At 35.3% G+C, this 27,282-nt stretch overlaps 1 protein-coding gene across 1 annotated transcript in view; it reads right to left on the bottom strand.

Moving 5' to 3' along the window:
* Positions 1-313: 313 nt before the first annotated feature.
* Positions 314-27,282, bottom strand: part of ttc30a.S (tetratricopeptide repeat domain 30a S homeolog) — a gene marked incomplete at its 5' end in the record, with an annotated part of 30,173 nt that continues 3,204 nt past the window's right edge. Inside the window, 17 exon segments of the mRNA NM_001091689.1 lie at positions 314-582; positions 3,135-3,264; positions 4,012-4,090; positions 4,565-4,668; positions 6,513-6,584; positions 13,648-13,858; positions 16,268-16,344; positions 16,867-16,932; positions 17,124-17,177; positions 18,693-18,758; positions 19,188-19,340; positions 19,871-19,920; positions 20,483-20,611; positions 21,881-21,985; positions 22,653-22,788; positions 24,474-24,530; positions 26,275-26,484. Of these exon segments, the coding sequence (NP_001085158.1) occupies positions 446-582; positions 3,135-3,264; positions 4,012-4,090; positions 4,565-4,668; positions 6,513-6,584; positions 13,648-13,858; positions 16,268-16,344; positions 16,867-16,932; positions 17,124-17,177; positions 18,693-18,758; positions 19,188-19,340; positions 19,871-19,920; positions 20,483-20,611; positions 21,881-21,985; positions 22,653-22,788; positions 24,474-24,530; positions 26,275-26,484 (1,836 nt within the window). The 3' untranslated portion in view covers positions 314-445.

A 27,282-nucleotide genomic window follows, 5' to 3' on the forward strand; every position in this document is an offset into this window, starting at 1 on the left:
AGCAAATTACAAACTTGAGAAAGAGCATTCAATATAAACAAAAGATTTCCCTAATTAGTACTGTACATTTTCTTCAGAGTGGAATACAGTGAAACCTCAATTTTACATCCCCTGATTTTAAGTTTTCCCTCATTTTACATTGTTATTTTGTCGTCCCACCTATATATTATGCATAATACTTTTCCATGATTTTACATTTTCCTGGATTTTACACCATTTTCTCTGGTCCCCTGAAAAATGTGTTCTACTGTATCAAAAACAGCATTTTTTGCATGATATTTTGTAAATTTATGCTATAAAAAGCAAGGCCTGGTTTTCAATAAAAAAACTTTATTAGAACACTAGAAAATGAATACAATATTAATAAAATTTCATTTGAAGACAAAAAGAAACACAATGGTTAGGGAAAAGTTTTATCATCAGAAAGGAAATATGGGAGACACTATTACAAATTCCATGAGGTTATCTCATAGAGTAAAGCTTTAAGCTGCCTGGATTCATAGGTGACTGTATTCTTTCCGATGTGCATTCTCTCTTCTTCTAGTGGTTGCTCAATTACAGCAAGAATGTTTCTGCCATAAACTAGACAGAAAAGAAAATAAACATGAAATGATGGAAAACGGCTTGATTTGTTAGAAACCCACCAATAAGGTCTTACTTTTAGAGAAACGTACTAAAATTAAAAGACTTAAAACAAAGCAGGCAAGCACCTAAGCCATTACATTAAAGCCAGTTACATTAAATAATTGCTGTGCATTGTCTGTAACATTCTTTATAGACACAGATCCAGAATGGCTCTGCAATATACACCAACTTTGCAATATACATCAATTAAAAAAATCTGCAGACTTTTCATGATTTTTAATGGTTTCTGACAGTTCCCTAAGCCTAGCCCCCTGCTCTCCTGCTGATCAGTCTGACTACTTTGCTTAGCTGGCTGACTACTGTTACTTTGTATCAGCAGCCATCTGTTCTTAGCCTTCATACTCCAAACCCCACAATTCATTGCACATGTGAATGTGAATAAGGAATGGAACATTACAGAGCAATGCATTGTGGGTTATGTAGTCCCTGCATGCTGTCTGTAAACTATGGAGTAGTTGTTACAATTTGTAACATTAGTGTTTAGTCCCGCCTTCCCTGCCAGGATTTCAAATGAAGACAGAAAGACTGGATTTCAGTAAAGAAAATGGCATTTATTCATACTTTGATTCTTTGCAAGCCAAGGTTCATGTGTATCAGCAATGATAGTTGGTTCCTATTACATTTAAAGAGAGGTAGCACAGGCAATTTCGGGTGTTTCTCCCTATGGAAATGCACCACCAGACAGATACTATAAATACATTAGAGTTCAAAGTGCAAAAAACAGTCACAAACTTTTTAGCACCCTGCCCGGTTCCAGAATGAAGCACTAAGACCTGTACCTCTGCGATGAATACAAGACCTACACTCAGAAGTGCTTTACTTATGATGACCAGACTACGGGCAGCACATAGGCATCCTCTATCCTGCCTCCCAACTTGCCAGGTCCAGATTTGTGGGAAGGCCCCAAAGGCCCTGGCCTAGGGCAGCATAAAATTGGAGGTGGCATGCCACACCCATTCAGCATCCACTGTTATGATTGGTTGGTACAAAATGATGAATGGTTGATGATTTGTACAACAGAGCAATGCTTTAATACCCCCCAAAAACCATTTTTGCCTAATAAAAAAAAACGTACCTAATCAACTTTCAATTACACATTACTAAAACATTGTTAATGGTTTTTAAATAATTTGTAAATGTAATTACTATTAAAAGGAATATCTGTCTGGCCGTTTACATTCTCTGAAACAATGCAGCAGAAGCCAGTTGATTAAAAGGGGTTGTTCAACTTCCTATATTTTTTCCAGTTCAGTTAGTTACTTTCAGTATTTTCTAATATTACATTTACATTTTTCACCTTTTTATGTCTTTCTGAACAGCTAACTCTGTAACTGTTCTAAATTGATACATTTAGTTGAAACATTTGTTATCTTTGGCATTGCTTGGCTAAATCCCTGAGATTCATTAAAGGCAGTGATAAGCTATATTTCATTAAAGGCAGTGATAAGCAAAATTTTTCACAATGAAAAAGATGCTTAAAACTCCAATGGATGAAATGAATTGAAAAGTGCGTCAAAATTTTTTTTGATGTCCATAGACTTCAATGCATTCGGTTAATATGACGCTGTTTAGCTAATATCTGCGAAATGGGTAAGATTCACCCATCACTAATTGCTTGCTTGAATTACATTCTCCTTTGGGTGGAGGTTTCCTATAAAGGAACATCACAGAAAAGTGGTCATTGCTAGGATATATTACGTAATATAGTCTAAAGCACTGAAATAAAGCAACAGTGCAACCCAGTGATCCCCAACCAGTAGCTCGTGAGCAACATTGCTCTCCAACCCCTTGGATGTTGCTCCCAGGGGCCTCAAAGCAGGTGATTATTTTTGAATTCCTGGCTTTGAGACATGTTTAGGCTGCAGGAAACCCAGATGAACTGCCAAACAGAGCCTCAATGTAGGTTTGACAACCACATAGGGGCTTCTAAATGGGCAATCACAGACCTTATTTGGCACCTTATGAACATTTTTCATGCTAGTGTTGCTCCCCAACTCCTTTTACTTCTGTATGTTGCTCACAGTTCTAAAGGTTGGGGATCCCTGGTGCAACCCAACAGCAACTGAATAACTGTTGAGTAAATGTACATGAAGCCATCTATTAGGGGCAGATTTCTTAAGGTTTGAATGTTAATTTTTTTGGGTCAAAATTCACAAATTCGAATTTAAAAGCACCCACTCAAATGTAAATTCAAATGTGAGATTTATCACACCTTGAGCATAGACAACAGTTCTAATTTGAATATTCGCCACCTAAAACCTGCCGAATTCATTTACAGAGGTCCGTTGACCCATTTGAAGATGTTAATAGCCTTCCTGACATTTCGATTTTTTTTCCGAGGAAAAATGATCGTGTCATTCCCATTTGATCAAATTTTAGACGTTCAAATGTTTTTATAAACATAAGTTGTGAGTACATTCAAATTTATTAGAGTAAAATTCGAAAGTCGACCTTTGATAAATTGACCCCTTAATGTCATGATAACTTACTTTCACAATGCTCCAAGAACTGTATGCATTCCACTATAACGTCATCACGCAGCATGATCATGTGCTTTGACATATTTTCCAGCAACGAAAGGAAGCATCTCTTTGCGTGATACCATGTGTCTGTTCCCAGCTGGAACACAGATGAAAATAGCATACTTAACATAGTATATAAATACACACACACACATAAATGTAGATGGGTGGATTACAAATACAAGCAGTTGAGTAGGTGTTTCTAATAATTGTACTGCCAATAGAAATGGTAGCTAGTACCAGCCATCAAGAGCACTAGCAGTTTAGGTTTCAATAATTTGCTCACAGGTGCAAAAGCTATTATATCTCATTTACTGATCATCCATAAACATATCCTGTCCAAAGAGCGGTTACTGGCCCTTGATAGTCACTGTAAAAATTAAATAAATAAAATATAACAGAGACTGTACATCCTGGAAATACTGTAGGTTCAGACATGATCAAGGAGCAATATTCTCTAATATACCACTTTTTTATAAACATATTGCTTGTTAATGTGTGATTTTGTATAAATATATGGATTAGTAGAAAAACAGAGAAAGGTTAGGAGGGGAAATGGATGTGTAGGTAAAATGTTAGTCACCAGTTAATTAATTAGAGTTAATGAAATCTGGAAGTCAGGGTTAGTGGTACAAATACTGCAATCTCTGTCCATTCAACAGTAGTCCAGGAAAACATTTCTGCTTCAGTAACCCTGCTTTTTAAGCCAACATAGGAATAATTTCCAAATTAATTGTCCAAAGAAAACAGCTGCATGTGCCAAATGAATAATTAATAATGCATTGAATAATCCATTTGCAGCAATACAGCGTGTAACTGTCTGCTTTTAAGATCTTTAACTTGCCTTTTTGTTGTATGGCTCCAAACTTTTGATAACTCGAGAAATGCCAAACTCATAATTCCCCTTTGCACAGTAAAGTGTTCTGTTGAAGACAAATTAAATAAATATATTAGGTCAGAAAAATCAAAGCTTGATATTGGTATGGTACAGGGCTTACTCATAATCTTGCAGCATACTTGGCTTAACAAGTATAAACGCAAGCAAAGCTGCAGCAGGAATAATCCTCTAAAACTTTGTGTATACCATACAGACAATTGATGTACATGGAATATGTACTCCTCTATAGTAAGCACAATAAAAAAGGAACAATCAGAATACAGTTCTATAATATGACTGGGCAACCTGTGTTTCCTTGCTTCATTTGCTATCACAAATAGATATATTTGGGCTAGCAAATGTCACCTACATAATATGAATAATCTTTATTAAACTGGTCTCTACAAATTTGCCATACTGAAATATTAAAACAGTATTTCAAACTGTTGAATAAAATTAGAAAGTTCTGTGCTTAAAATGTAAAAAGCTCTAAAAAAAGTAGGTGTTTCATATGTCTTACCCAATGACTAGATTGACAATACAAAGATGGTAGATCTTTTTATCAGGGTTTTCATAAGCAATCTGTTCCTCCTCCTTTTCAATCTTGCGCATGAGTTCTTCAGCCTAAACAAAACAATTGTTACATCACCTTATTTGGATACAGCACAAATACCACAAACGTCTAAATACTTATGTTGATTTTATTTTTATTTTTGCTATTTAACATATCATTAACCAGGGAACCTAAAATGTGTGGCACCGACACCAACTGCGCATGCGCCAATAAGGCGTTTACTTCCCGAAGAATACAGAAGAGCCGGAAGATGGCACCCATGCGCTCTGCTGCACTTACTCTGAACCTATATGATCCAACTTCCTGCTTTTCAGCTCTATAACTCTGAGCTAGTCAGCGATTTGAAGGGGGGCCACATGGTGAACACCTTACTGGTAGGTTATATTTGGGCAGTATAAGTATAAGCAAATATTGTCTATGTTGCTGAATGTACAATGTTTTTGTATCTGAGATGTTTGAAAATACAAAAATGTTTTTTCGCAGCCAATTTGACTCTTTTTGTAAGCTTCCAAGCAGTATAAGGAGACAAGTGTATTCTGATGGACTTTTTAATTATATATAAAAAAAATGGACTGGAAATCACTTTGGACATTTGGACCAATATAGGCTTGTTTTTTCAACATTCCTATGTTGAGAGGTCAGGCTTAATTTCCCGTTTGCACTGACCTTAATTTCCCAATTTACCTGCACATGGGGGTGGGGTTATAAGGATTTAAGTCCCTGATGTAATATGATAACACTTGATAAAGAGCCACACTAGCTTGCAACATGTTGGGGAAGATTTATCAAGGGTCGAATTTGAAAAACTTAGAAATTCGAATTCAAAAAGACCAACCAAAATTAAGTCGAAGGTTTTTTTTGGCCGAATAGGTCAGTTTTCGATCAAATAGTTCTGTATTTGATCAAATTTGAATCGTACGAATGGAAGTAATAGCACATTCGATCGGACTCAAAGTTTTTACCAAAAAAAAAAAACTGTGATTTTTCAAAGTCCACCAATCGACTCCAGATAGGTTCTAGGAGGTCCCCCATAGGCTAAAACAGCAATTCGGCAGATAGTTGAAGTCGAATTTTTAAAGAGACAGTACATAAATTTAGATATTCAAATTTTTTTCAAATTCGAATCAAATTTGGACTATTCCCTAGTCAAGGTACACAAAAATAGCTCGAAATTCGAATATTTTCAATTAGAAAATTCACCTAGACTGGTGATAAATCTGCCCCGTTGTGTTAAAATGAGCCTTGCTGCACAATATCTGCGGTTTCTGAGCCTGTTTTCCCACATACATCTGGATTTTATTTGATTGACCCATGTGCCCCTCCCCTCAAGTCACTGATTGGTTACTGCCTGGTAACCAATCAGTGGGAACCAAAAGAGCTGCAAAGCAGGAAGTAGTGTTCTGGCTATTATGTTAGACATCCAGTCACTTCAGCCTTTACATTACATTTTTTATTTTGCACAGCCTATTTACCCAGTTTTTATTTTTATACTGAACAATTCCTTTAATGTAACAATTCTTTTGCTCTTTAGCTGTACAGTAGCTAAAAGGATGTCCATAATCGTAAAAGGGATGTTCAGCTTTACAAAGCGTGAAATGTGTCCCCCTGTGCTCATAAATAGAGTGTTGGAGTAGGTCAAGGAGGGCTGCATCGCTAAGGCAGAAAGCACAATTGCACTCTCTGCACTAGAAAAGCTACATCTGCAGTTAAATGATTGGATTTTCCGTTCTTAAAGTTACTAGGAATGCTGTCACAGAGGCAAGATTCTCACCTTGCTTCATGGTAGCAGTGCCCCTGACTAAACAAAGACAAATAAAGGCTAATTTAAAAATCTTTTTATTGTTTAGTTGGACATTTTAAATGATAAAATTGCTTGTACAGGTTTCATACATACCTCTTCATTTTGACTCGTCATGATGTAGGAAACACACAGATTAGCCAGAACAGCTGCACTGACATTTAATATCTGGAACAAAAAAATGCAAAATGTTATATGGAGCTTATATAATATTTTTATTTTAAATAAATGTCAGACATTCTATTTTACAAAAATATGTATCCTAAAAGCTGATGTGTGTGTATATGTTTTGGGGAAGTTTCAGGATGAGGAGAGTTTCACAACATTTGGATTAACACACATTTTTTTCTCTGTTCAGCTACACATAGCAAGAAAGCAGTGATTTACTGTGATGGATGTCATTCCTGGCCCAGGTGATGGATGTCATTCCATTTAATCTTCACATCTTTTTGTATTAAAAAAGGCTATTGTTAGTTTTGCTGTCCGATGTGCTTAAGTTTCTTCTGCTTTTTGGGCACTTAATCTCTGATTTCACGCACCTAAAACTGAGGCTGCTTTTTCTACAGCTTACTGTATCTCAGTCTGTGCATGGAGCAATGCATAGTGACACATTAAGGGGGTTATTTACTAAACTCCAAATGCCAAAAACCCGAAAAATTTGTGGGTTTTTTTTAGCAGAAAACCTGAATTTTTAGTGATAAAAAAATGTTTTTGGTATTTATTATACCCAGAGAATGGAAAAAGTCAGAATCCGAAAATCCGGCATCTCAGACCTGCCGAGGGAAGTTCCAAAGATTTTTTAATCAACTCTGGATTTTGCAATAAAAAGATTGAGGTTTTTGAGCAAAAATCTGAGGAAAACCTTAAAAATTTGTGTGATTCATATTTTTCACGTTTCTTACGGGTTTTTTCCAGCAAACAAAATTTTCGAAAAAGTGTATTAATTAATAAGGCAAAAAAACCCATGCGAATTTGGTTGGAATTTTTTTCCAGAAAAAATTTAGATAAATTTGGACTTTGATAAATGGGCCTCATAATGATAGCTCTCTGCAAACTAACTTAATTTTTAATTAATTCTATTGAGACGAAAATATATTTTTATAAATTTTCAAAAGTTGAATGATAAAAATACAACAAATGACATTCTTTTTTCACATAATTTGCAATTTTCGGTCTGTACTACTTTAACTTTCCTTTTTGACAAATGGTACCAAATGCAGTACTGGAGTTTAAACGGCGCTTTCTGGCCGTGACGTCAAAAGTCTCGCAAGCTGAGACTTTCGACGCAATGAAATCCTTGCTGCAGCAATGTCGCTTTGCCACCATGCAGGGTAAGTTAGGAGATGAAGTCAGTGTTTAAGCAAGAGTCGGACGAATTTAAGCACAAGCAACACTCACAAAAAATGATGGAGCTTCAGGCAGAAGTAAGCACAGTGGGTGAGTTGCAGCAGTATTTCTATTTAGAGCAAGCTGGAAGTAGTAGCCTCAGTGGGGATGTAGTTTATAAGGTATGGTGCAAGGCAGGAATACATTCCAACAGTGCTAAGAAAAGGCTAAAATAACAAAGAAAGGCAAAGATTGTCCTGGTTCTTACTGTTCCCAATAAGTGAGTAGTATTTTGGGCAACGAGTCTACACCTGAAGAAAGACCTAAGAAGGAAGGAGTGAAGCAACCAGTCCTAGCATGGAGTACCTTGGCTGCGAAGTGACTGCTTTGCTTTGTTAGTTTCCCTTGTATCTTGGCTGTGTTTAGTTCTCTTTCTGCGCTAAAACCCATCCGAAAATCTGTTCTCTGTGGCATTTTGTGGACTGTAAGCTCTTTTGTACTGGGCCCAACTCTTCGTGATGTAACACTGACCCTGTGTGTGGGCTTCAGTAAGATGCCATTGTCTGTATGTTGGACTGCTGCTTGTATCCCCCTTACTCTGTAAAACGCTGCAAGAGGCCATGACGCTGTGTAAATAATTGTCATACCAGACAGGGGGTGTCCGAGATGTCGATTGCGGTCTACCAGTCAATCGTGTTAACGTTTCTGGTAGACCACGGAATAAATAGTCGCGCATAAAAATAAATGGTCGCACGTAAAAGAAGAAATAGTTGCACGCCCATATAATTCAATGCATTGTAGTCGAGTGTAAAAAAAAAAAGTCACCATCCTGCTATGAGTTCTTAAGTAGATCTCATGATGGCGTCAGGTGGCAAGAGTAGATTGTGAGGTAACATAGTAAGGTTGAAAAAAAGACACACGTTCATCAAGTTCAACCTTTTATTTATTTTTTTTATATCTGCCTAACTGCCAGTTGATCCAGAGGAAGGCAAAAAACCCATCTAAAGCATCTCCAATTTGCCTCAGAGGGGGAAAAAATTCCTTCCTGACTCCAAAATGGCAATCGGACTAGTCCCTGGATCAACTTGTACTATGAGCATATCTTCCATAATGCTGTATTCCCTCACTTGCTAAAAAGCCATCCAACCCCTTCTTAAAGCTATCTAATGTATCAGGTGACAAAGTCTGGGCACCCCTGCTCTAGTGTTTCAGTCTGGCAGCTCAGTAATTCAGGCGCAGACTCTAAACTGTTACAATTTTGCATTGAGTTGATACATTTCTCAGCAGCATCTCTGCAGTATTAGCAACTATTGTATCAATTCTAACAGCTGCCTGCAACTATTGTATCAATTCTAACAGCTGCCTGTATTGAAACTCAGGGATTCTGCTCTGTAAGAACAAAGATAAGAAATGTATCAACTAAATGTATCCATTTAGAACAGTTTACAGGGTCGGTGACTGCCCATCCCAGGGCTACTTCAGAAGGTGAAAAAATGTGAAAAACTGTGACACATAGAAAGTCATTGGAAAAAGTCATTATTTCTGGAGATCTATGTGACCACCCCTTTAAGGTCACACTGCAGATGGTTATAAAATAACTGAGACACTAAGGCGAGTGACATAATGATCTGCGCGTGTGTAAAAGATGAGGGGGGAAGTCCAGAGGATAAGGAAAAGAGGAAACTAGGAGTAAGTGCAAGAGAGGAGTTGTAAAGTACTGTATGAATATAAATTGAACGGGGAACGGGAAAAAGGAAGGAGAGAAAAAATGAAATGGGTGTGCAGAACAGAAAGGGAGGCAGGGATTTGGGACTGCATTCATCATACTGTGTGCTGGAGCAATTAAATATATCGCTGGCACTTTTATTTATAGTGCAGTGTTTTGAAAGTATTAAACATGCATTAGGCACTGAATGTATATTGCTGTGCTGTGGCTGCATTTAACATAAAGTTGCCAATGCATTTATAATGCTGCGTGTTCTGGGGGCATTAACTTAATAAAGTTGGCACTGCATTTATACTAATTTGTAGGACCTTAAACAGGATGACACTGGCACTTCATTCATAATGAATAAAGTATTCTGGGGGTATTAAATGGGAAGAGGCTGAATTTATGCTGACAATATACAAGAAATCAGCACTGCATTTATACTATTTGTTCTGGGGCCTTCAACATAATAATGGTAATATACAGCTCACTGTGTATGTGGCAAACGTAAAAATGATGAAACTCATCTATTTTTGCTAACTACTATCTGAACTTTGTTATACCAAGGGGCCCTTGACAAATTATTATAAAAGCTTTGCAAGACAATAGTCCTAGTCACTGTAAACACATTTTACATGGAAAATAGTTTATAAATGCTCCTAACATGTCTTTACACTTACATGGGATGTATAAGCCTTTTGAATAGAATAGAGGCAAGCACAACAATATTTCAATAAGGAATGATATTCCTTCCATTAGAATTTTTTTTATTGTAAGCTATACTGTACAAACAGAGTGCAGCATGCACAACATTTCAGAGAACTCCCTCCTACCTTACTCAGGTAAAGATAAGTTTTGAATATAAATGCCTGTGCATAAGACGTGTATAAACAAGGATGCTCTGCACAAATCACTAAACCATATTTACATGGCAAAAAAGGCTTTCTGATGTTAGTTTTTTATTACTTTGTATGGTCTGCCAGGATGTAATAAGGGATGAATTAAAGGTGGCCATACATGTTTAAGATCCGCCCTAGGATGAACAAACGAATTACAAATAAGAGACTGGGCCCCGATGGGATGAGGACCGCATCAACTGGCAGAAAAATGAAACCTCCCCAATCGAAATCTTGGCCAGATATCGATCGGGGAAACCCGTCGGAAGCCCCCCATACACTAGCACAGGGATCCACAACCTTTACAACCCGTGAGCAACATTAAGAAGTAAAAGGAGTTGGGGAGCAACACTAGCATGAAAAATATTCCTGGGTGCCAAATAAGTTCTGTGATGGGCCATTTAGTAGGCCCTATGTGGAATGTCAACCTACATTAAGGCTCTGTTTGGCAGTACATCTGGTTTTTATACAACCAAAACTTGCTTCCAAGCTTGGAATTCAAAAATAAGCACCTGCTTTGAGGTCAATGGGAGCAACATCCAAGGGGTTGGTGAGCAACATGTTGCTTGTGAGCTACTGGTTGGGGATCACAGATAAGCTGTGGAATCAGTCTAAAGGCTATATCAGCAGATTTTGCCTGTGTATGGCCACCTTAATTAAGCACTGCCTAAATGTCTACATAAGATTTGAGCAGAAAGTGGAATACTGACTGAGGCCAGTTTTAGATTTGTTTGTTGCTTATATCAATGTAATTCTATATAAAAAAAAACATTTATAAAATGAAAATGAGTTTTCCAACAGAAAAATAAAAAAACGCAGTCAAAGAGCAACATTCACAGACTAAAATCTTCATTGTGATAAATAAAATGCCAACTTGGTCGAATAATCCATTAGCAAACATAAATGTGGCCAGTTTTAGTTATATCTATTATTAAAGCAGAAATGCTCAAAAAGTCTTTAAATTCTGCATAGCTAAATATAGTCCAGTGTTGCTGTAATTGCAAAGGTCTTGAGTCATTACAGATACTGTACATGAAGCCATGTACTCAAGGAAAGTTGTGTGCTCACTCACAGTATAGGTACAGGTATGGGATCTGTTAACCCGGAAACCCATTATCCAGAAAGCTCAGATTTACGGAAAGGACGCCTTCCATAGACTACATTATAATGAAATAATCCACATTTTTAAAAATGATTTCCTTTTTCTTTGTAATAATAAATCAGTTCCTGGTACATGATGGAAACTAAGATATAATTAACCCTTAATGGAAGCAAAACCTGCTTTTTGGGTTTATTTATTGTTTACATGATTTTCTAGTAGACTGAAGGTATGAAGATCCAAATTACGGAAAGATATGTTTTCCGGAAAACCCCAGGTCCCGAGCAATCTGGATAAAAGGTCCTATACCTGAATTTAAATATAGCAGTGAAGATTGCTGGTCTGAGAGTAAAGCAGCAAGTCACTGTACAAACAAGCAAGCAAGCAGTGTGAGAGGATATCTGTGTAACAAACACATCCAACTACACACAGCCCCACCCAAAATAAAAGCCATAACATCTAATTTTAAAACAAATGCAAAACAAAAAAAACTCTGTTACCGAAACTTTTCTCTTGCAAGGACATTCTTGAATGACACATTGTCCAAGCTACAATGCATATAAGACAGATCATGTTGAGAAGCAATACTTACTATTTTGTGAACAGATCAAAATGGAGCATTTTGTAGACTAAAAGGTTTTTTAACCTATTAAAATATTCTCTTACTAAGCATTTCACAAAATCTAACACTGACAGGTAATGTATGACATTTGTCTATTTATCCCATGCAGCAAGTGGACAAATCAGATCACTGAGCCATAAACGGTTAATCTTGTAAAAAAAACTGGCAAAAATTAACTATGTTGCCTAAAAGACTGGCTAATTCAATCTTCCAAACACAGGCATAGAATTTACCATCATTGTATGTTCATATTTACAGCAATAATTCTCATAGGAGTCAATTAATTTGCTCTTGGAATTTTTTTTTATTCGTATATAGGTTACCCAGAATGCTTGGGATCTGGGGTTTTCTGGAAAAGGGAGCTTCTGTAATTTAGATCTTCATACCTTTAGTCTACTAGAAAATGATTTAAATAACCCCAACAGGCTGGTTTTGTTTCCGATAAGTACAAGGTACAGTTTTATTCCTACAGAGAAAAAGGAAATTATTTTTAAAATTTGAATTATTTGGATAAAATGGAGTCTATGGGAGACAGCCTTTCCATAATTCAGAACTTTCTGGATAACGGATCTTATACCTGAATTCTTATATCTCTACTACTAAAAAGGCAGTGCACATACTGTGGAAGACTTTACCAATTTCAAAAGTTAAAAGTTCTGAGCTGGCAATAAGCATAGTATTTGCAAAAGATGGTTAATGTAGGGTGCCAAGATTTCATCCAGAACAATGCTTCCCAAATTACCGGTATGGGACCTATTATCCAGAATGCTCAGGACCTTGGGTTTTCTGGATAATGGATCTTTCCGTAATTTGGATCTTCCTACCTTAAGTCTACTAGAAAACCATGTAAACATTTAATAAAGCCAATAGGCTGGTTTTGCCTCCAATTCGGTTTAATTATATCTTAGTTTGGATCAAGTACAAGCTACTGCTTTATTATTACAGAGAAAACGGAAATTATTTTTGTATTAGTTGGATAAAATGGAGTCTATGGGAGGCAGCCTTTCCATAATTCAGAGTTTTCTGGGTAACAGATTTCCAGATAAGGGATCCCATACCTGTATTCTGTATTTATAATTAGCCCAGGACCCAAAGCAGTCATGTTCAAATTATTGTATCTGTATTTTTATTTTTTTAAATGTTTACAGTCTCTATCAATTTTAGCTGTTAACCTTTTTAATTGCTAAATTTCGGGTAACTCCTAACTCCCGGTAATCTCCTTACTTTCTGTATTGCAACACTGTTGAATAGTTTCCATGTTGTGGAAGTTATCGGATATGCTTGCCATAAAGCAGGTGGTAAGAACAGAGCCCCATTGAAGCCTACTGAACACACTGAAGAACAGAAACCTGTGGCAATATGCAGAAAGCAGAACACAGTGTGCAAAAAAATAAAAATTAAATGGCAGATTACTGTCTTTTTTAAATTTTAAACACTGTGTTCTTTAATGTAAATAACACCTAAATAGTCTGCTTCAAGAAAGCTAAATTTAAGGCTAGTCAAATGTACTTAATATAACACAAATGTATCCAGTTTCATGAACCAGAATCATTTAATGTATTTCTGTGAATGTTACTTACATTATCATAGTGTTTTTTGACAATGGGCTCATAAAAGCCAATAGCCTCCTTGTATTTGTTATCTTGCATGAAGAGAACATGAGCCACATTCAGCTTCCAGATATCATGCTCATTGCAAAACTCCACTGATTTACGGAAAATTTTTTCCACCATCTGGTAGTTCTCCATGTTCCAATAAATTTTAGCCTGTGCCATCAATACTGGAATGTACCTGAGAAAGGTATTTAAAAATGTAAAATCATGTAAATAATGGAGATATCCGCATATTAGTCTAAACTGGAAATACAGTTTGAAAAAATATATCATATGTATAAGCATATGCCAAGGTTAAAACTAATAACTACATATGATGCATATGGTGCCTGATAACAGCAGCACAGACAATGTCAACTGCACGTGCCAGCATTTTTTTTTTTTAAGAATTACTGTAAGGAATGACACTTAGGGGCACATTTACTAAGGGTCGAATATCGAGGGTTAATAAACCCTCAAATTCGACCCTCGAATTTAAATCCTTCGAATATCGAATTCTAAGGATTTAGCGCAAATCCTACGATCAATCGATGTAAAAATCGTTCGATCGAACGATAAAATTCTTCGAATCGAACGATTCAAACGATTTTAAGCGATCGATCAAAGGATTTTTCTTCAATCAAAAAAAGCTTAGAAAAGTGATGGGGAAGGTCCCCATAGGCTAACATTGTACCTCGGTAGGTTTAAACTACCGAAGTATGTAGTCTAAGTTTTTTTTAAAGAGACAGTACTTCGACTATTGAATGGTCCAATAGTCGAACGATTTCTAGTTCGAATCAAAGTAGAAGGTCGTAGTAGCCTATTCGATGGTCGAAGTACCCAAAAAAGTGTGTGATTTATCAACGTTCAAATTAGAATTTTGGCCATGATTCAAATTTGTATGCACAAAAACTCACAAATTCACATTATATTTTCAAAAACTCAAATGTTTGGTATTAAGCACAAAAAAACTTGAAAAATTGGAATGTAAAACTCTTAAATCTTGCAAGTTCTTGGGAGTTCTCCTAGGCAAAATTAAAGCTATTTTTTAATTCAAGATTTTTGGGATTGTTTTGAGCTTGTTAACGTACAAATTTGAATTCTAGTTTTTTTCACGATTATATTCAATTGAGGTTTTTACAGTCAGATGTTTTAATAAATAAACATTCAAATTTTTTGATAACTAAGCCCACAATACTATGATTTTATCTTTAGTTCCCCATTAAGGAAAAGGGAAGAAAATACTGAATTTTATAAATGACAGTCGAGAACAATATAGTACATTTTATAATAGGGTTAAAATTTAAAACAGTGATTTAATGATAAAACACTGAAGTGTCAATAACATTGTGTAAATGTAACTTCAACAAAACTTCCTAATACCTGAACTTACCATAAATGTAAGGCATTAATAAACAGAAAGATGAATTTAGATTAAGGGGCAGATTTATTAAGGCTCGAATGGTGAATTTAAATTTTCTTTTTGGTCAAATCTCAGAAATTCAAAATTAAAGGCACCAACTCGAGTTTGAATTCACCACCTAAAACTAACAGCGTTCATGTAGAATTCAATGGCAGAGGTCTCTTGAAAATTTTAATAGAACTGATGAGTCAAATGTTTGCCAAGTTTCACTACGAAAATGAAGCCCCATAGACATAGGAGAAAACAAAATTGTGCGTCAAAAAAATGGAGTTCTCAATTCAAATTTGATTTGAATTTTCGGGTCGTTCGTATTAGACCGAATATTAGATGTTCGCGTTTTTTCATAAATAATCTTCCATTTATTAGAGTTACAAAAAATTCACATAACTTCAAATTCGACCTTTGATAATTTTGCCCCTAAATGTATAAATGTTCAAAATAAAATGAATTCTATTTATACACGACCAAAGAAAACTGAATCCATTTACCACTTTAATGGGCACTTCTCACATCAAAAGTTATGGATGAAAATACTAGTTACACTCTTATACCTTGCCAAGACCTAGTGAGTTTTTTTGTATGCCATGGAATTTTCCCTTCATTAGCCAATTCAGTCACTCATAAACTGAATTATTTAAAGGGGTTGTTCAGCTTCAAACAACTAGTTGTTTTCTGATAGATCACCAGAAATAACTTTTTCTAATTACTTCCTATTTTCTATGTGTCACTGTTTTTCTAATATTGAAGACGTTCTAAAGCAGCTCTGGGTGGGGGGTCGCCAACCCTGTAAACTGTTCTAAATTGATACATTTAATGGATATTTTTCTTATCTTTGTCCCTGCTGAGCAGAATCTCTGAGTTTCATTACAGACAGCTGTTAGAATTGATATAATAGTTGCTAATCTTCCAGAGATGCTGCTGAGAAATGTATCAATGAAATGTTAAAAAAAAAAAATGAAAACTTTAAAAAAATAAATAATGGAAAGTAATTGAAAAAAGTCTATTTCTGGGAAAACAAGCTTAAAACAACTGAACTGAAAAAAAGTTTTGGAAGGTGAACAACTGTTAACAGGTTTTTAAATTTCTCAATGGTTCCTTGTACTAGACTGCTCTGATTTAACATTTTGCAAAAACTCAAACAAATATTTTTAGAAAGATCAAAATAATAATACATTTTGCACTCACTTTTCCAAGGTTTCATCATATTCATTTACAGCTTTCTTAACAGCCTCATCGTCCCTGTTATGCCGTGCCTCTTGAACCTATCAAAAGAAATCATAATAAAGCAAAGATAAATATTTCAATTATGTCACATTTTAACTAATTGCAAAGTTAACTAACAACAACAAAACATCATTAATGTTCGAAAAGTCTTTATTTCTGGTATGCTATCTGAAACCAAATGAGCTGAAAAAAAAGTGTTTAAAGGTAAACACGCACTGTATCATTTACTAGTACCAACCCCAACAATTCTTAATCGGTAGAAATGACAGCTGACATTAGTAAAATGGTGGGTTACAAAGTTAATCACATTTTTACTTTCCTTTAAGCTTCACTTTGTAAGCTTTGGACCCATACATGGGAACCAAGTACAGTCACCTGTAAATTCTACTGCATTTGCAAAAAGAAAGTTCCTAACATCTACCATCAGAAAAAACAAATGTTGTACTGTGCTCTCTACATATAAGCTTCCAGACATTCATTTTTATTATTAGTACTCAATAACAGTCCTATATATGTTAAGCTTCCTTCCACAAAAATATAATAAAAGTAATAATCCACACCTGTTTTGTTAACTTTCTCATTTGTTCCGTAAGCATTCCAGCTAGTTCATCAAGCTTGAGAAAAGCCTAAGCAAAATACAGCAAATTAAAAATCCTGGAACATTAGGACTTTATCAAGCCACTAGATCATGAAGAGCAATCATTTTAAGTGAAGCAAAACAGCATCATCGTACATTATATACAGTAGGAGTCAGAAAAACACATTTAGAGTTTTCATTTTGTCTTTTTTTGTTGTACAGGTTCATAAGCAGAAATACCTCTTCAGGTGCAGTCTGGCAGGTTATCATGGCATCCAGAAAATCGTACAAATACTGAAACATATGAAATGGATAAAAGTTGTTAAAAGTCAGAGACACACCCTGATGGCAAATAATGTCATAATTTCTGTATAAAAATATGTGAACTGAAATAGAACCTGTATGTATGTATCCCCACTTTGACAGGGTCAAAAGGCTGCACCACATTAGTGAATTAATAAAGCTCTTTATTCTATGATCTTTATAGTTACAATTTACATTATAAACACTGGGTCATTAGCAAAGATAGTACAGATATAAACACAAAATATGAGTAAATTACAAATCGTTGGTACTAGCAACCTTCTGTTTACAGCTAATACATTACTCCAGCACACCCACACCATTAATAGTCTAGCAAACTTTGATCTGGAGTGGGCAGAGATTGAACTGTTGAAGGTAGTAATAGCTGAAGATAAGCACTGTTGATGAGTGCATTCAGAACATGAGCAAAAACCCTTTATTCGACACCAGGTCTAGCCTAGCATGAGGCCAAACTTGCTGCTGAATAAAGGGTTTTTTGTCCTAGCAAAGGTCCTTAATGAAGTTTTGACTTAATAAATGTTGAGTCAAAATTGTTCATTACACTAAAGTAAAATACATGAGATGTCATAACCCTAGCTCTGCACTCAGTTCTCATAATCTTATGCTAACAATGGTCTGAATTGCTTATTTGTATGCATGAATAAGCTCAAAACATCTGATAAATAAGAGAAAATGGCTTTTACATGAAACAGTCAACAAATTACCGAAACTGTTGGCATTATATTTACACAATTAACTGTCTCTCGCATTCAACCCTTTCATGTATCCACCAGAATCCCAGATTTGTATTTACCTTCTGTAATAGCCCGCTGCATTTAATCCCCTATTTTGTTTCATATTATGACAGCAACTCCACCTTCACTTTACGATAACAGTTAAAGGGGAACTATCGTGAAAATGAAAATGTAATATAAGTTTAGGCATACTGAAATAAGACGTTTTCTAAATATAATCAATTAAAAATTCTGTACCGTTTCTGAAATAATCACGTTTATCTTCACTTTCCCTCTCTCAGCATCTGTTTCTCTTCATTCTGTCTTCATGCAGCAGTCGGGTGTCAGATATTCATTGACAGTTAGATCCAATATATGTTATGGGGGGGGCTTCCTTTCCTAGCAGATGTATTAGAGCTCACTCTATTAAAATCACCAGACATCATGTCTCTCTACATGCAGAATTTGTGCAATATGCAGTTATTTTGTTAGATTTTGTTATTTGAGTGAGCTCTAATACATCAGCTAGAAAAGGGATACCCCCTATAAGATATATTGGATCTATCTGTCAATGAATATCTGACACCGAACTGCTGCATGAAGACAGAATGAAGAGAAACAGATGCTGAGAGGTATAGTGAAGATTAACTTTCAGAAACAATGCAGAATATTTAATTGATTGTATTTAGAAAGTTTCTTAATTCGGTATGATGAAGCTCATATTAAATTTTAATTTTCGCGATAGTTCCCGTTTAGATACAGTCGAACTTACTGGTGTGAGAAATTTATAGGTGAGATGAGCATTTTCAGCCAGAACATCTGCTGCAAGATCAAAATACTAGGAAGAAAACAAATGCATATTAAACCTTCAAACAAAGCTAACATTGGACAGTATGTCTGTCTTGCAAAAATTCTACAATCAAAGTGATAGTTCTTCAGGCATCCATCTGGTAATCTTCAGTTTTGGTTGCTAAGGATATTAAGACCTAGCAAACAGATTTCAAGCCTGAGAGCTACAAGACAAAACATCTTACATTTTTTTGAAAACCACAAATAATTAACAAGGTCAACTGCAAAATGTCTTACTGTGTCATTATGTAGACAGTGTTATTAAGCTAACAGATCATATTGTATTCTACTTGATTTCATCTTCGATCTGCAATTCAATATAATATTTTTCAAACAAGAAAGAGGACAACCATTGTTTCAAACTGTGTATTGGTCTTTTTGTTTCTAGGTATCTAGAATTTCTTAAAGACAGTTATACCTCATATTTGCTGTATAAAAGTAAGAGATTGCCAAAGGTTTCTGGGGGGAAAGGATTCTGCTGTAGTAAGAACTGCAGTTTCTCAAACCCTTCAGTGGGTTTAGTATCCATATTCATCAAGGCTTGATTATGAAGAGTAACTGGATCAAGTTCCTGTATCATATATAGAAATTAAATAATTAACTACTTTATGACATCAAAAATAGAATGTATATAAAAGTGTCTATTTTATTATTTTCATTATGCATTTGTCTAATGCAAATATTAAGAGCAAAATATATATTAATTTCCTTTTTTATTTATTTTTCAAGCTTCTGTGAAGCTTCATGCTCAGACTAAACTTGTATGGTTGAACATGAGCATACAGTATGTGAGTGCTCATCCAGTATTACATGTAATGTCTACAGGCTACATGTAATTATTACATGTAATGTCTAAAGGCTAATGTCTACAGCTAGGACCAGGGCATAAAAGCACAGGAAAGCAATTCATTCTATACAGAGAAGTTCCTGTGGGCTGTAGCTGTATTTTGATAAACATTGGTTAGAACTAAACAGTTCCCACTTATTAGCTGTGTATGTAAAGTACAAAATAAATTCACTTTTTGACAGTTTTATAGAACACTTGTAGAGCTGTATAGGCCCTAGACATATATTAATATTGCAGTATGTTAGAAATCCTACCTCTTCAGATCTTGGGGGCATGTCTGTGAGGGCTTCTTGAGCTGCTTCATCTTAAAAATCAACATTAACAACATAAGCATAATATATAAGGCTTCACACAACATTGATTTATAATTGCCTAGCACCTGCAAATCAATCTCTTTTTAGAACAGCTACTACTTACACTTGATTACTTACACTTGGCAAGAATTCCAGAACCATTAAATAATTATAAATAAACAGAATACATCTATTCCAGTCCTTGACTTTATACATACAAGCAAAATGATATAAAATGAACATGTTCATAAGTAAAAAAAAAAAAAACAAAGTCTGCTTTGTAGAAATAATTATAAATATTTTGGAATAACAGCCTTCAGAATTTCATCTGTTAGAGATCTACACCTCCAAGCATCTGTCATACAGTCCAAAATTGATGGGCCCTACCACCAGATTGATTTAAGAATGTTGCCTTTTCTATTGAAACATATCCTTGGCTTTGACATTCTGTGGCCCCCACAAGATTACAAGAAATGTTTATTAAACCTACAAATTCATCTAATGAGAGTAATAAAAAATTTTTTTATTTATTTATAAAAAAGAAAACATTTATAAAAAAATAACGGAACATACAATTCTTTAACTGGTATTCAATAGCAGCTTTAAGGTTAAATGCTTCTATGAGTGCAGTTTCATGAAGTACAAGAGTGTTCCCCACACTTCGAACTTCAATGCCTTCTGTTGTCATGCCAACACCAAGCTCTAAAATAAACAAAAGATTAAATAAAATTATAAATATAACATAAGTTACTCATATGTAGGTTAAATTTCAGTATGTTTTAGAATGTGCTGATAGTAGCAACTTTTCAGTTGGTCTTCATTTTATATTTTTCATAATTTTTTTGCTGTCCTCTTCTGCCTCTTTCCAGCTTTCAAAATAGGGGTCGCTGACCCCAGAAAAAAAAAAAGTATTACTCTGTGAGGCTACAATTATCTTGTTAAATTTAGGGGCAGATTTATCAAAATATAAAATTAAAACACACGATAAAAAAACTCACACACTTTCTATTAATTTTTATGGGAATTCCATTGATTAATACAATTCTAAAAATCCCATATGAATGAAAATAGAAAGTGAGTTTTTTTGTTCTAATCTTACATTTTGATAAATCTGCCCCATAATGACTTACGTGAGGCTACCATTTGACTTATGTGAACAATGCCTAGTAGAGAGAATATTAGTGAAAATCTATACGCAGGCCTGCATTAGGGAAACTTAAGTTGGCATTAGCGGTTTCTCTTAGGGCCTAACTACAATCTGCCGTCCTATAATATAACATCTCCATAAACATTTACTTACATAATGAGGCAAATTTATCAAATTGTGAATTTAGAACTAATAATGCTAGAAATTCATTTTTTTGCATACTAAACATAAACTTACTGCACCAGAAGCCTAATTAAACAAACAATTGATGTTTTAAAATTTGGCAGCAGGGGGCTGTCATCTTGAACTTTGTTGAACATCTTTGCCAGACCAAGACCATGCACATGCTCAGTGTGGTCTAGGCTTCACATGGGAGGTTAAGCTTAGGGATTGTCAATAATTATCAAAACAGCACAAGTCAAATATCTGCCATAGAAGCCGATACAGCAAGACTGATTAATAATCAGAATATGCAGATACGCAGATTCTAGGGATACGAATCTCTACACAGTCGCCGGCTGCTTTACAGGAAAACAAACAAAGCTGATCGAGTTCTGGGAAGTAAGGTGGGGGGGCTCCCCCTGCTGTTTGAAATTATGATTTTTTTTCCCTGCAGAGCAGTTAGGGACCGTCTGAAGTTTCCTCTCTGCAGCTTTCAGAGCAAGTAAAACGAAGGGGGAATTTCACTGCACACAGTCAGGTTTATTATAAAAATGGTACACATTTTTTAATTAATGTATATTGGAGATATATTTCTTTTTCATTAAAGAAAGATATTTTACCAAGCACAGTGATGCAAAGTACAACATATAATATAAAATTACCAGGATGCTCTCGGATTCCTCGTTCAATTATATCAGCTATGTGCTTTAAGGCAGGAGCATACTGTTTCATGCTATAGTAACACAATGCAATGTTGAAAGATAAATCTGTAGAAGATACCACAAAAAAATAAAACACAAATTAGAGTTCCAAACATATCAATAAGCAAAATCTTATCTGATTTTTAGCCAATTCTGTAAATAATTTGCTGCAATTCCATTCTACATTAAAGAATGGACAACTAGCATATGAGTTTAAAGGGGTGCTTCACAAATAAACTGATTTTATCATAATGAAAGTAAGTGTCATTCCAAGCAACTTACCAATACATATTAATTATACATTTGAATGGTTTTAAAGTTCTTTGTAAATGCAACTAAAACTGAATGCTTAGAATGGAATATTATTTCATTGGATGCATTGTAGTTGATGCTCGACAACAGTACAACACAGCACATGCACTGAGCCCCTAGTCCTGTAATTGCATCCTTCCAATGACAAATGAAAGCATAGTCACAATGACTAGTTTGAAATGATTTAACATTTAGAGTTTAACATTTACCCCCCTTTGTAATTTGCTGCTATATGTGAATGCTTTGAAACTTGTTTTTTCCTTGACTTGTGAGTCCAATTTGCCTTCTTTATATAGTATAGATACCTGTAGCTTTTCCTAACACTTTAATCTATATATGGATGTCACAATTTACAGTTTACATCCTAGTTTGTAATTAGCCTTTAATATAAGTAGTTTGTACTTTAGGTGAACAATTTTACCTTGTTTATAGCCCATGACTTGCATTGCAGTAATGAACTTTTTGCAGGCTTCTTCATAATGTCCTTCCTTATACAGTAAACACCCCATATTAATCTCACTTTCAGGGTCTTCTGATGGCATCTGCTCTACTAAACTCTGGAAAACATAAAAAAAAACTATGATGAAATCTAGCTTATTTACAAAAAGTAAATGAATAATGAATTAATTGACATCAGCGTACAAATCATAGCATAAACAAAGTGTAAAATGGAGTAATATTACCTATAATCACTCTATCCATTTACTGTATTCAGGGCCACCATCAGACATTTGGGGCCTTGTACAAGTTATTTATATTAGCAGCAATAAATATAAGCACAAGTTTAAACTCTAAGTTTAAGCCCTACCCATCTACCTGCCCTTTACACTGTTGTGCTTTGTCATAACCATGTTACAGAAGTCTCTTTGAAAGTATTGTAAATTTTTACATAACTTACGTAAATGTCACAAGTTTAGGGGTCAAATGATCTTGCTGTGGGCTTCAATAAGTAGCCAGTAGTAGTTCATATGAATAGTAAATATAATTAAAGGAGAATGAAAGTCACATCCCACTTGGGGGTGCCAAATGTTAGACAACCCCAAGTGAATGTATTTACTTACCTGAAACCCCGGGTAGGTGCTCCTATCAGCAGAAATTTAAACCGGCCCAGGGTTATTCCATCGAGCACCACGGAGCAATCCTCATCCTACTTCTTCTTTCTTCTTGTGGTTTCGGAACATAAAAGTCGGCCATTTCATTCTACTGCCCATGCGTCTGCCCTAGGAAATGTATTATCCCCAACCATAGGTGCAGGCTGCACACCTTTAAATTTCTCTCTGCCAGTGCTAGGACACTCACACTTGGAGGGATCTCCCAGTGCAAATGGCCATCGCAAACCGCTAGCGCATAACACGCTTCGGACATGATGTGCATCCACATAATGAGCTTGTTGCAGCATTCGTTCATTATGCGCATGCGTGTGCCACAAAATGCTCAAACCGGGAGCTCTGCTAGGTGGCCTAGCGCTGGTGGGAAGCATTTTTTTTTTAAGAATAAACTACTGTTACCCCCAACCGGAGTTGTGGGCTCTATTAGACTGCACCTTTTGTTGGGGATAATACATTTAGCCAACAGGTGCCCTTTATGCTTCGTTGCATCGCCATTGCGTGATATGTAATGATCACAAACTTGGATGTAAGTTACGTTTCTAGGCAAGTCAGAGCAGTTTTTGCAGACATTACATAAATTGTGTATGGTTTAACATAACATTATATGTAACTTTTGCAATTTTCATAAAGTTTTCTACATCGCCAGCCCCCCTTCAGATGCAGATTTCAATAGTCTCCCCTCTCCCCCTTGATGGAGGCCCTGACTGTAATGGAAACAATAACTGAAATGCCTTAGAGACTGTTCAACCCACATATATCAGCATTACTTTCAAAATATAGCAAAGTATAATTATCTCAATTTCTATAGACATTACATCATTAAATGTCCAGTCAATATCCGCACAAAGCACAAGTGGCTTGTTTACCATATGGCTTACATTTACATAATAACCCAGAGAGTTATTACTTATTTTGCATTAGCTGAATGTATTATTTATGAAGTGCTTTGTACCCTAAGGTTAATACCAATACAAATATTTCAGAAGTATAATTATGAATGAATTGGCTATATTGATTGTACTAGTGACTAAGTACAGTAGATGCATCTGTAACAACTTATTGTTACAACTGTTACATCTGTTACAACTTATTTAGAAAAAAATATTATGTTTAGTTATACCTATTCAATTTACCTTAGCTCCTGAAATGTCTTCTTCTCCATATTTGACAGAAGCTTGTAATTTCAACATCTAATAACAAAAAAAAAACCATATATATATAAAAAATATATATTTGTATATATATATATATATATATATATATATATATATATATATATATATATATATATATATATATATATATATATATACACACATACACACACATATACATACATACATACATACATACATACACACACACACATATATCAAATTTGATATATGCTGCAACAATGAACACAAATACTGTTATACTGAATTTAGCACTCTACTATACATCTTGCTTCCAAAACAGATATCCTTTTTCCCTAAATTCAAAGATAAATGGACCATTACGGGGGACACTGATGTGCTGAATAATCTCTAGAGTACATACATGTATGGAATCTTTTATTCAGAAGTCTTGGGGGGGTTTTCAGGATAAGCATTTATTCTGTAATCACAGATCACCATTCCTTTAATTGACAAAATAACATGTAAACATTTAATACACCCAGTAGTCACATTTGGTATTCCAAAACCCAGAAGGAATGCCATGGCTCCAGTAAAAGGTCACGCTTCTGCCTATGCCCCTTATGTTGGGGGTAGCCCTTTGCTACTTGGATGCTGCCACGTCTTAAAGTGAAAGAACCAAGGTGAGGGTTCTGGGCAGGCAAGGGAACAGGAACGTGTGATGGTAAGCATAGTCGTGGAACAGGCCAGGGTAAATAATCAGTCAGTGGGGTACAGAGTCAGTATCCAGCAGCATAGTCAGAAATTGGGCAAAGGTCAGTTCAGGCAGCGATACAGCAGTGGCCAAGAACATGCAAGGGTCAAGGAACAGTAATTCAGGCAAGCGCACGCAGGAACTACCAAGAATATACCTACATTGGGTAATGGGAAACTGGATGATGTGCCTTTAAATATTTGTATGAAATATTAGTATTGATGACATTATGTGGCGTGATCGGTATAAAATAACACACGCAAATTGTTTGGCCACCAACATGATAAACTTAGTTACCCTCAAGTACAAGTTATTTTTACACAGTGTTTTTACAAAGGGAAATTTAAAAAAAATTGCTGAAAAGGGAGCCTGTGGGAGATGGTCTTTTCGAAAATCAAAGCTTTCTGCATAACATTTAACATAGTAACATAGTAACAGTTAGGTTGAAAAAAGACACGTTTATCAAGGTCAACCGTTTAACTATTAATGTTTGATAATTTATCCAAAATGTGTAATATAAAAAGGAGAAACTACTCAGCAATACCACTGCACTAGACAAACATTCATTGTATATACCTATACAACATCTGCCTTTTTTATCCACAAAGAGTGCTGGGCCACTGACTCCAGAAGCTAAAGTATAAGTCACCTTTATAAACAGTCACCTCTAGCCAATGTCTATTGACTTTTATAAAGAGAGAAAACACTATGCAATGTTTTAGATCTAATCAATTAACCATGAAGGTATTGTACACTGAATGTGTAAATCGAACACTGACTGTGTCTATAATTTATTGGTAATACCAGATTTGCACTATTAATCCCAAGGTATTTAATAATTTAACAATAGTTTCCTTTTTAGTCTTTCTTTTGGTGATCTAAATATATATGACTTATTAAGTCATTCATTTTTCTTTTACTGTATCTTGCCTAGGGTGCAGTGCAAATTTTAGTAGTGCCTGATTTCTAATGCATGTGATGTGGCTAGCTTTTTATTCCACATTTTACCTGGATAGTGAGATGTATGCAATAACAATGAGGCTTATTTAAAATTAATAGTCTTACCTTGCTTTGATAGGCAGCGTTGTCTAAAGCAAACGTTGCCTTCATTGCTTCTGGATACATGCAAGCCTTATACAGGGACTGTGCATAGTACAATTTATATTCTTCCACTTCAGGAGAGATCTGAATCAGCTGTTCATAGCAGTCTGCAGCATTCACAAAATCTTGGATCTGATAATAGCAGTAGCCCAGGAGGGAAAGGCCAGCTCTAGACTACAATAAAAGCCCATACAATTAGAATATACTTCAGGACAAGTCACCCTTGATTATAAATGTGGCTTATGTTGTGTCTGATTTTAACACTGTAAATTAACATTTTAAAGCAAATGGGCTTAGAAACTTTATTATTATGTTACAGTGAGCTAAATAACATGATGCATGAAATAATAATTCATATAAAAAGGCACAACAAATTGTTTGCAAAAAATTCACTCCATGGAGTCAATATAACATGGTACAAAGATAAATATTTAAATCATTCTTTGCAGCAATAGACCTTACCACCTAAGTTCCCCATAAATTGAACAGGGGGTCTGTAATAGAAAAATAAATGATAACTGATTGGTTGCTATGGGTTGCTATGGGTTGCTGGGCCAAAGTCCTCATCTTACTACATCAGGGGTCCCCAACCTTTTTCACCCCGTGAGCCAGACTCAGATGAAAAACTGATGAGCAACACAATAAGTGAAGAGTACCGCAAGCATAATTTTTATTAATATTAAGCATACACTCTAAATTAAAATTATATATAATATGTATCAATGTGAAATCTGGCACTGCATGTTTTCTGCCAGTTTTTGAATATCTGGGGTGTAGTTTGTGACAGCCAGCCTCATGTATTCTCAAGATGATCATCATTTCAATGTGTTCTATATTTAGATTTTAAAATTTTCATATCTAAAAATCCAGATTCACAGAGGTAGGTTTGCCCAAAACAGGAATTCAGTCTTTCTGAGGTTCCTTTTAGGATGGGAAACTTGAAGATTTCTATTAAAGTCCAGAAGTCATTTT

Source organism: Xenopus laevis, chromosome 6S (genome assembly GCF_017654675.1).
Source record: "Xenopus laevis strain J_2021 chromosome 6S, Xenopus_laevis_v10.1, whole genome shotgun sequence".
NCBI lineage: Eukaryota > Metazoa > Chordata > Amphibia > Anura > Pipidae > Xenopus > Xenopus laevis.